Genomic DNA, 11300 nt, shown 5'->3' on the forward strand with positions numbered 1-11300 from the left:
AATCTAGTTTGATTATTGGGAAGAAGAAGATATTGAACTAGAGATCACTGAACTAATTTTTAACTTTGATTTAGTTTTTACTTGAGATTATCATTATTTGATTAGATCAGATTTGATTGGTATTTTTAATTCGATATTAAGATATAGATCCATCATCGACGACATCATATACTCTTATTGCTCTTATTTCTGGTGGTGATGAAGACCCAAGAAGAAGATCTCCTCAGGTATAAACCTCATTGTTATTACAATTTTTTTTTTAATTTTTAATTTTTTTGATTTTCTCATGTTTTCTTCATTCTGCAAATTGTACTTTCTTTGTAGGAGTAGTAGCAGCAACTTTCTTTGCAGGAGCACCAGTTTTCTTCTTCTTAGGTGCAGCAGTAGTAGTTTCAGATTTCTTGAAGGTAGTTGGAACAACATCAGTAGTAATTGGGTGAGGTTGAAATGGGTTTCCTTTGATTCAGGGTAAACCCAAGTTTAATGTGAAGAAATAAAACCATATTCATACCTTTTGTTGTCTTTCCTAGGTTCTTTCTCATGATCTCTTTATGGGTTTTTTTCTTTTCTTTTTGTGTTTAGAGATAAACTGGTTTAATTGATTTTTCATTCTTGTGTTTTTTTTTTGGATTGATTTTAGAATAAAGGGTTGGTGTGGAGGTGTATGTGAAGAACAACAAGTTTGAAGAAGTGGGTTGTTGTTGTTTGGACAAAATAAGATTTCAATTTTTTTTTTCAATCAAGATCCAAATTTTTCTTACCAGATCTTACCAACCATTTTTCTGTTGAGCTGAAAGAAGAGGCTTCAACCTTAATCAATTTCCGATTAGCAACACAATTCTTCAATTGGACACCTAACGTTTTCTTGTAACTTGCAGGTAATACATCTTTGTGTTTCTTTTCCATGTACTTGGCGATTGTATATGAACTTGATCCACCTTTCTCATTCAACCCTTTTCTTGTTCAGAGTCTGAAATTCAGACTTCAGAAAGTCATGGAGAAGGGGAAAAAAACGGGTATACCTGTCACCCGACCCGCCAGAGAATGGGTTGGGTAGAATCTTACCCGTTTAATGGCGGGTAGGGTGACGGATAAAAATTTTCTTAACCGCCAGTAAACGAGTAGGGTGGCCGGTATAGGCCATATCCTATCCACCCTACCCGTTGTGCAGCCCTATGTCTGTCTCGTTTTAAAGAAAGATAAAGATATTTACTATATTTTTGCATCACCATTAATCTTGGGTAGAAGCAGAACTTAAAGACTAGAAGAAGCTGTTTCACAATAGCAATCTAGAATGGGGACCCAACGGCAATCTATAAGTTTGGAAGGGTATTTATGTCAGAACAAATATTAATTACAATGCTGATTTATTAAGCAAGACAAAGACAAATTCATTTTTCAAAACTGAAGAAACAGAAACAGAAGAAGAAGTAAAACAGCCAAAGGTATGATGAAATGAAATGCAATAATATTTGACCAAAAATTTTATTTATCCTCATTTCATCTTATCTTATGTTACTTGATTGATTTTCGGTTTTTATCCCAGCAATTCAAATTTCTGTTTCTTTGATTCATTCAGTGCTTAATTTTATGTTTATTTACCTGTGTGTGTTTTTTCCTTCTTCATTTTGATCTCATTACTGGCAGAATTATCATAATTTGAAGAAAAAGAAACAGAAGAAGAATAAGAAATCAATGGGTTCGGTCAGAATTCCAGAAGTAGTTCCATCTCCAATCCAAGATAGTGAAAGACTAAATAAAGCATTCCAAGGTTCATCGTCTCTCTAGAAAAAATCTCATGTTTATCAAAATTTGTCCTTTTTTTTTTTCCAGTGGCGATGACGATGATCACGATAGGAGTATTTTGTTTTGATAATGGTTATTGAAATGTTGGGTGCAGGGTGGGGAACTGATGAGAAAGCTGTTGTATGGGTATTGGGACATAGAAATGCTGAGCAAAGAAAGAAGATCAGAGAAACTTACCAACAAATTTACAAGGAATCTCTCCTTGATCGTCTCAAATCTGAACTATCCGGAGATTTCGAGGTATTACTATCATTACTCTATCCCTCTGGTATCTATGGTAATTCATTTGGTTTGACCCTATATCCTGTCAGGTTCTAACCTCTGAGTCATGTAGAAACCAGCATATAATAAAATATCAACTTAACAACATTCACCCAAAATTTTATTAGCTAGCAAAAAAGGACTCATACAGCCTTTTCATACATGTAATCTTACTATTTACTGGTTTGAAATCGAACATTTTCGTAAATCGGCTTCGACGGCCAGGGCTCAAAGTTAAGGTTCTTAAAATCTGCCTGTACTTTGTCGCGATACCTGTGAACACACTCTAATGTTTAAATTTTTTTTCATAAAAAACAACAGTATGCGGTGATACAATGGATGTTGGATCCAGCTGAACGGGATGCAAAGCTGATAAGGAAGTCTTTGGAAGGATTGAAGAAGAAAAAGAGTGCCAAAGAATTTGAAGTGCTTGTAGAGACGACATGTGCATATTCTCCTCATCATCTGATGGCCGTAAGGCAATGTTATTGCTCACTCTTTCATTGCTCTCTGGAAGAAGATATATTTTCCAATGTCTCCTTACCATCTCTTAAAAAGGTAAATGCTGTATAGTTCAGTAAAATATTTCTAACCTGTGTTTCTAAATAAATGTTTTAAAACCATAGGCCTCAAGTTGTGTAAAAGATGAATTGACATGTCCTAGGACCTTAGTTCAATTTTTCTTCTTGGTGCTCAGCTTAGTTAGTTCCATATTACAGTATAATTACTAAACCCCGTTCTCATGTTTTCGTTCATTTAAGACATCAAATGGGTATGTAGAAGCTAAAGACAGCCAACATATTAACTCGACTGACTATTTTTTGGTTTGTTGTGTGATGTAGCTTCTGGTAAGCTTGGTTAGCTCCTATAGATATGATGGAGAACTGGTTGACGAAAGCATGGCAAAGGTAGAGGCATCTTTGCTTCGTGATGCAATTGAAAATAAGCAGTTGGATCATGATAATATGATCTTGGTACTGAGTACAAGGAATGTATCTCACCTCAAAGCGATTTTCCAGTGTTACTTTCAAAACTATGGGAATCCAATTGACCAGGTATCCTAACAAATTGATTTGTTGTTAGTTACTTGATTAAGTTCATGAAAAGAAAGTTTGAGTAACTCAACAAAATGAGTTCAATTACAGTATCTGCCAAATAAGTGAGTTTTCGCCTTTCGGTTTTTATTGCATCTGTTTTTGTTTCTGGTAATGGATTTGTAGGACATTAAGAACTGCGGCACTAGTGACCTAGAGGTAACATTGGAATTGGTGGTTCAATGCATCCAGGCACCAGAAAAACACTTCGCAGAGGTGACTGTTGCTTCCTGTTAGAGTTTATATCTATTTGAAACGAGTCATCATCTTCTTACATTGTGTGAATCATGGTGATCAGGTTATGCATGCCTCAATGGCCGGGTTCGGAACAGACGAAGAATCACTGTCAAGAGCAATTGTAAGCAGAGCCGAAATCGACATGATGAAGGTCAGAGGTGAATATTTTAATATGTACAACACTAGCCTCGACAATGCCGTTGCTGATGACACATCCGGAGATTATAAGGACTTCTTGATGACTTTGTTTGGTGCAAGAATCTGAAGATTGTTTGTCCTTTTACTGTCTCTAGATCCAATTTATTAATATTGCGTTAAACTTATGGGTAAAGCTATGAATGGTTGCTGTGGTTGTGGTTTCTAGATAAAACTTTGTGAATTGAACTCAAGTTGTGAGCTTCCAACTTCCTATACCAACAGGTTGTACATAAATCATGCATAGTTGATCTCGTTACCATTTATTGTCCTTCGCCTGCACTTCTAATTGTGCATTGACTAAATTAACTGGTAGTGTCCACTCCAATGTGAAATGTCAAGGACAGAGCCCGCATGGAATTTGGTACCCCTCTGCATTATTGGTAATTTGCAACTTAGCAACTCCATTTATACCTTTCGTATCCTGTATGCATCATCAGTGTGAAAACTTAAACTGCTACACTAAGCGCAGAAATTTCTACCAAGTGACTTGCCCATCCAATTGTGAAGCCTCTAATCCCGAGTTGGCTATGTACCAGTGAAGTGGAATAGCAACCAATGAGCCTGCCCTATTTTCATTTCAAAGAGGAACTTAGCAGCTACTAGCCACTTAAACAGAGGACAGTTCTGTATAGATTCAACAGAGGAACACTTTGGACAACCCCGCCATATCCAACGAAATGTTTTTTCTTTCTACCTAGTTAGGCAACACTCTAACGAACTAAAGGTTTGAGTAATAAAAAGCTACGTGAAGGACAAAAATGAAACCAGTTCAAGACGAATCCAAACTATACAAGCCTCCAACTTGGTGCAATCTGCATGAAAGAAGAGTAACTTGATCCAACTCATACCTGATCCGTTGTCCACTTTGTACCATGTCTAAACCCTAACGTGGAAAGAATTCTGGACCCAGAATGGGAAGAAGTAATACCAGGCCTATTATTGGCTCAGAGAAATAAATCTATAAATGAACTCCAAGAGATCCAACACCACATTAGTTGTGGCAGAACCTTCCTTGAGTCCCAACACTGATTTTGTCTTCCCTTTTATACTCTATCCCAACGATAATAGGTCATTTCATTTAAAACTTTCTAATACAGTACATCCATTAGAAGGGGGGGGGGGGGGGGGGGGGGGGGGGGTGTGGTGTGGGGTGGGGGGGGGGGGGAATGAGATCTTGCAAAACCGATATTTCCAACAAGTATAGCAAAATTAACACTGCAGTGCAACAGTTAACTACAGATACTTGCATAAAATTGCCAAGATCATAGAACCTTTCGTCAACCTTTATTAAAAACATTCAGACTGACAAATCAAAGAGTGGCCATCATAAAATAACTACAAGTTCAAAGGTTGACCTAGGTGATATAGAGTGAGGAGATTGTTATGCACAACAGAAAATATATTGTGGGCTTGAACTGTATCATTTCTTACGTGCCACTGCATGAGTTTAACCATATCATCTTTTACGTGCCACTGCTGCAGCAATACCACCAGCCAAAAGCCCAACAGCAGTTGCAGCGATGCCAATGCCAATCACACCATCTGCATTCATTTCAAGAAAATCTTAGAAAATGTTGAATAGATTAAACGGTAACATGCTATATAAGCTCTCCACAGTTACAACAAACAGTAAGAACACTCACCTTTTGCTATTCGATCTTCAACTGTTTTCTTCAGGCTCAAAGCTTGCCTAAAATCTGGTGCAATCTACAAATAAAAACTGCTCAGTTAGGACATAGTTCTGTAAGCTCTCGCTTATTGATGCAGCGGATAATGGTGAAAGTGAAGAATAGAGAAGTGTTGTTCAGACTTCAAATATTCCTAGGAATATTGACTATGAACATTGATAAATATCTAGACTTTGGTTTCCCGACTTTAGATAAGAATCGGCTAAACTTGAACTAGGTTGATAAAGAATATATATTCATTAGCTTTTAAACAGATTATGGAGGACTCTTTTATAGACTTGGGGAAAAACCCTAACTTGCTAGTCAAGAAAGGATGAAAAAACCCCTAAACTAAAAATACGACGGACCCAAACAGACTTCTAATGATCTAAACTACTACACTTGGATGTTTAGCCTCCAAATAGGATATAGCCTGCTCATCTGCATCATTCTCCCGGGGTTGGGAGAAATTCGCCCTCTTTTGTCGTCTCATCATTGGAATTATCACCACAAAAAGGCACTAAGTGTTTGACATTAAAAACATCAGAAGTACGGATGTGACTTGGAAGCTTCAACTTGTATGCATTGGGATTATCTTTGCGACAATTTCCAAGGGACCAATCTTGCGCGCCTTCAGTTTGTTGTACTCGCCAACTGGAAAACGATCCTTTGTCAATATTGCCCACAAAATCCCCTACTTCAAAATCTACAACTCTGCGTTTCTTATCTGCCGCCTCCTTATACCTTGCATTAGCTCGAAGCAACTGTTCTTCGGCCAACTTGTGAACTTGTTGCAGTTGGTGAATACGTTCTTCAGCACGAACTTCAATTCTCTTCAAATCAGGAACAGGTGCTAAATCTATTGGTGCTCGTGGATTGTATCCATACACAACTTCGAACGGACTTATACCCAGGCTACGGTTTACAGAACGGTTAAATGCAAATTCAGCTTGGCAAAGTTTCTGGTCCCAACGTTTCGGATTGTCTCCAACCATACACCGTAGTATATCACCCAAAGAACGATTCACAACTTCTGTTTGTCCATCACTTTGAGGATGATACGCACTACTGAAGTTAAGCTTTGTATTAGCCAATTTCCACAAGGTTTTCCAGAAATAACTAAGGAATCTTGTGTCTCGATCACTACTATTGAACATGGCAATCCATGCAGACGATACACTTCTTGGAAGAACAATTCAGCTACCTTCAGTGCATTAGTAGTCTTCTTGCAAGCAATAAAGTGGACATTTTTGAAAAACGGTCAACAACAACAAATACTGAATCATGCCCCTCTGAGTTCGAGGTAAACCCAATACGAAATCCATACTCAAATCTGTCCATGGTTGACTTGGAACTTTTAGTGGCATATATAACCTGCATTGGTTGCTTTTCCTTTTGAAACTTGACAGATTCGACATCTGTCCACGAATTTAGCAACTTCACGCCTCATCGTTGGCCAGTAATATGATTTTGAAACAAGCTGGAAAGTTTATCTCTACCCATGTGCCCCTCGTCATGTAACTCCTTAATAATTTTCAACGAAGACTAGAATCGGGAATACACAGTTGGTTTCCTTTGAAGAGAAATCCTTCATGCATAAGGTAATCACTTCGTTTTCCTAGACTTATATCATTCACAATCTCCACAAAGTTTGGATCCGTAAGAATATGTGCAGAATAGAATCAAAATCTATTACCTCGGTTCGCATGGTGTTGAGTAACATACTCGACGGCTTAAGGCATCAACTGATTCTGCGACCCAGCTTTGTGCTTCAGTACAAAAGTGAACTCTGCAAATAAGAAGCCCACTTACCATGTCTAGATGAAAGCTTCTCTTGACTATTGATATGCCTTAAAGAGTATGGTCAGAAAACATAATGAATTCGTTATGAATTAGATAGTGTCGCCAATGCTTCAAGGCTTGAACTATGGCATAAAACTCCACATCATAAGTATGTAGTTGGTCTTAGCACCATTCAGCTTTCACTAAAATACGCTACAGGTCGTCCTTCCTGACTCAAACAGCTCCAATTCCCACCTTCGATGCATCACAGTGTAATTCAAACGGCTTGCTGAAATCAGGTAACACCAATAGTGTGCGGTTATTAGTTTTGTCTTGACTGCTTCAAAGGCTTTGTCAGCTTCCTCAGACCATGAAAACTTTCCTACTTTCATGCATTCAGTAATGGGTGCCATAACGGTGCTGAAATGATGAATAAAACGCCGGTAAAAAGAAGCGAAACCATGGAAACTCCTTACCTCGTGCAATGTAGTGGGTGTAGTCCAATTTCTTACAACTTCAACCTTGGAATCATCTACCTTTATTCCATCCTTGGTTACGACATAGCCGAGAAATACAACTCGGTCAGTCATGAATGAACACTTCTTGATGGCTGCAAACAACTTTTCCCGACGTAGAGTTGAAAGCACTTTCGAAGATGTAACATGTAAATCACATCAACGCTATAAATAAGAATATCATCGAAGTAAACGACCACAAAAGTACCGATAAAGGGCCTGAGAATTGATTCATTATACGCATGAATGTACTAGGCGCATTGGACAATCCAAACGGCATAACCATCCATCATACAACCCTTCTCGCGTTTAAAAGCTGTTTCCACTCATCACCTTCTCGAATTCTGATCTGATGGTACCCACTCTTCAAATCGAGTTTGCTAAACACCTTCGCTCCACACAACTGATCTAACAGTCATCCAATCTAGGAATTGGAAAACGGTATTTTACTGTGATTTTGTTGATGGCTCGACTGTCAACACACATTCTCCACGTTCCATCTTTCTTTGGAATCAACAAGGCGGTACTGCACAAGGACTTAGGCTCTGTCGGATCAAACCTTTCTGTAACATCTCTTCCACTTGACGACGAAGTTCTTCATGCTCCTTAGGACTCATTCTATAATGCGCTTTATTTGGCAGCTTGATCCAGGACGAGATCAATATGGTGTTGTATATCCCGTAGAGGTGGTAGCTCGTCCGGCAACTCGTTAGGGAAAACATCAATAAATTCCTTAATTAAAGGTTGAACGGCAATAGGGATACTACTTGCATCCGGCTGTTGGTCTTTGCTAATCAACACATATAGTTCTCCTGCATCTTCAACTTCATCTTCAAACTGCTTAAGCGTCAAGAGATTGGTAGTTTTTCCGGTAGATGGTTTAGGTGCCAAGTCTTTGCTGGGTACAAGTACTATACGTACTTCATTCCATAAAAAACTGTAGGTATTTTTATGTCCGTCATGACTAATTTTCCTGTCAAACTCCCATGGACGTCCCAACAACAAGTGACAAGCATCCATACTAGTAATGTCACACCATATTTTATCTTTATATTTGTTACCAATCGAAAAAGAAACTAAGCATCGTTTGTTTACTGTTACCTCATTCCCTTTCTTAAGCCAAGAAAGTTTATATGGATGCGGATGAACCTTGGTTTCTAGCCTGAACCGTTTCACGACCTCTTCATCAATAATATTCTCGCAGCTTCCCGGATCAATAACTAAACGGCAGACTTTTCCTTCGATCGTACATGTCGACTGGAATATATTATTACGTAACCAGTTATCGCCCTCATCTTTACGTGGAGTAAGAAAACTTATTCTTACTACAAAGTTCACTCATGTATCTCCTGTAACTACTTCTTCATTAGGTTCAGCATCATCCTCAGGATCCTCTTCATATTCAGGTACCCATTCATCTACTTCATGGTCGTTCTCATTGAAAAGAGACTTGTTCATACGTTCTACCTTGCGACAGTCAGTGGCTTTGTGCCCAGTTTCTCCGCACTTATTACACTTGCCTCCAAAATAGCTGCCTGGAGTTTTATTTGGTGTCGACACCGAATTAGGTTTATTAACAGTACTACTTGTTGATGTACTACGATTACTTCCTTGGGTAGATGCGACATTGTTACCCCAATTTGAAATCCTACGCCCCATTTGTTTCTCTAGCTGCCTTGCCCTATGATGTGCATCCGAAATAGAACAACAGTCAAACATATTAAGTGTATCCTGATATTGCTGAGGGAGACCGCCTACATGACGTGCGACTCTTTGCTCATCTGACTCCGACAAATCGTTAAGAGAAAGTAATCGATAAAATTCCTTCGTGTACTCGTCTATAGAACGTGTTCCCTTGCGTAGGTTTTGTAGCTGCTGGTACATCAAGCTGATATAGTTGTGTGGTAAAAATTCTGCTCTCATATGTTTCTTCATCTTCTCCCATGAAACTAACTTCTGCTTCCCTTTACGAGATCGTTGTAGTTTGTGTTGTTGCCACCACGAATTAGCCCTTCCCCGAAACATAGTTGCTACCAGCTTAACTCGTTTGTTATCTGGTACATCCTTAAATTCCAATACTTCCTCAACTGTATTCAACCATGAAAGAAACTCTTCCGGTTCTAAACCACCATAAAATTCTGGAACGTCCACTTTTATTCCGGCCTTCCAGCGCTCAGAACGCTCAGAATCGTCACGTCGGATAATCCTACCTTCACGGCGTCTTCTACCAAAAGGGTTGGTATTATCCCTTTCTTCTTCGTTGGTATTATCCCCTTCTTCTTCTTCTTCGTCTTCTTCTTCATGTCGAATATTATTCTGATCCATCATCACTCGGATTTCATTCAATATTTCTTCCTTCATCATATTATACTCAATTTGATCAACTCCCTGGCCTCGACCACGACCTCGTCCGCGTCCTCGACCAATTGCTAGTCTTGGCATATTACGAACCCTAGAATCGAATTGGCTCCGATGCCAACTGATGCAGCGGATAATGGTGAAAGTGAAGAATAGAGAAGTGTTGTTCAGACTTCAAATATTCCTAGGAATATTGACTATGAACATTGATAAATATCTAGACTTTGGTTTCCCAACTTTAGATAAGAATCGGCTAAACTTGAACTAGGTTGATAAAGAAGATATATTCATTAGCTTTTAAACAGATTATGGAGGACTCTTTTATAGACTTGGGGAAAAACCCTAACTTGCTAATCAAGAAAGGATGAAAAAACCCCTAAACTAAAAATACGACGACCCAAACAGACTCCTAATGATCTAAACTACTACACTTGGATGTTTAGCCTCCAAATAGGATATAGCCTGCTCATCTGCATCACTTATGTACATTTAGGTACTAAATATGCATTTAAACATGACGCACCTAGTTCTATAAAATTTACACCGACACACTAAGGAAAGATGAACAAGATTAACTGAAATCTTCCAAAGAAGACGCCACAATATATATACTATAAAACAACTTCCAGGGTCTACATGTCACAGTATAATTCCGCAGACAATTTTATTTAAGCAATAGAAGATTTATTGCAACTAGAAGCAAAAGTGTCAAAATGCTTGCTCCATTCGTAGAATATGGTGCATATATAAGCCCTCCGAAAGAGAAAATGTCGACCTTAAAGCTTTACATGACAAATGCAGAGCTTAACAAATATAGTTTGCTGGTGTCACTCTGCCACATTGTAGAGATGTGCAGGACAATATGCAATGCTATTGGTCTTATCTTTTAAAAGGATAGTCAAAGGAAGAAAAATTATGTTCATACCCATCAAAGTTCTGGAGAACGCATTACAGATAAAAATATTTTTCAGGCAGAAGTTTGTTATTTTAATCCTCAAAACTACTAATCAATAACATGAAGAGGAGATCAAACCTCCAAACATCGATCCAATAGTTGCCTGCTCTTTGAATAGTCACCACTTCTGTAATATCCAACTGAGAGAAGATAAAGCTTCTCCCTCTTCTGAAGTGGAGTAAGTGCACCAGCCAGAGAAGCTACAAAAAGGAAGTTTCAGTTTTAGCCAGTCGAGCATTGGATGTTAGAAAATAGCTAGGAAATGTGCGATTCTGCGCATATTTTAGCATATAAAATTCAGCAATTCACATCTGACACTGACAAAATTGCAACTGAGATTTTCTCATCTCACCTTCAAGCATAGCTATTCCTCGCTGGACATCTTCTGGCTGTCTTGAGTGGACAAGAGCCCAGGATAACCTCATGA

At 38.5% G+C, this 11300-nt stretch overlaps 2 protein-coding genes across 3 annotated transcripts; one reads left to right on the plus strand and one right to left on the minus strand.

Moving 5' to 3' along the window:
• The first annotated feature begins 1288 nt into the window (after positions 1-1288).
• Positions 1289-3859, plus strand: LOC113308395 (annexin D3-like). 2 transcript variants are annotated; one of them, XM_026556857.1, is made up of 7 exons: positions 1289-1445; positions 1648-1771; positions 1901-2046; positions 2389-2625; positions 2910-3122; positions 3288-3377; positions 3460-3859. In XM_026556857.1, the coding sequence occupies exons 2-7, from the start codon at positions 1696-1698 to the stop codon at positions 3661-3663; spliced, it is 966 nt and encodes a 321-aa protein (XP_026412642.1). In that variant the 5' UTR covers positions 1289-1445; positions 1648-1695; the 3' UTR covers positions 3664-3859. The 2 variants fall into 2 exon arrangements, with proteins under 2 accessions (XP_026412642.1, XP_026412643.1); XM_026556858.1 differs by having other exon boundaries at positions 1417-1445; positions 1666-1771.
• A 1088-nt stretch (positions 3860-4947) lies between these two features.
• On the minus strand, positions 4948-11300 carry LOC113313610 (mitochondrial fission 1 protein A-like). The gene is made up of 4 exons (XM_026562402.1): positions 11226-11300; positions 10952-11073; positions 5240-5303; positions 4948-5138 (listed from the first exon to the last, which is right to left on the minus strand). Exons 1-4 carry the CDS (start codon positions 11296-11298, stop codon positions 5053-5055), a joined length of 345 nt encoding a protein of 114 aa, XP_026418187.1. The 5' UTR covers positions 11299-11300; the 3' UTR covers positions 4948-5052.

This window comes from Papaver somniferum, chromosome 9, assembly GCF_003573695.1.
Source record: "Papaver somniferum cultivar HN1 chromosome 9, ASM357369v1, whole genome shotgun sequence".
In the NCBI taxonomy this organism is placed as follows: domain Eukaryota; kingdom Viridiplantae; phylum Streptophyta; class Magnoliopsida; order Ranunculales; family Papaveraceae; genus Papaver; species Papaver somniferum.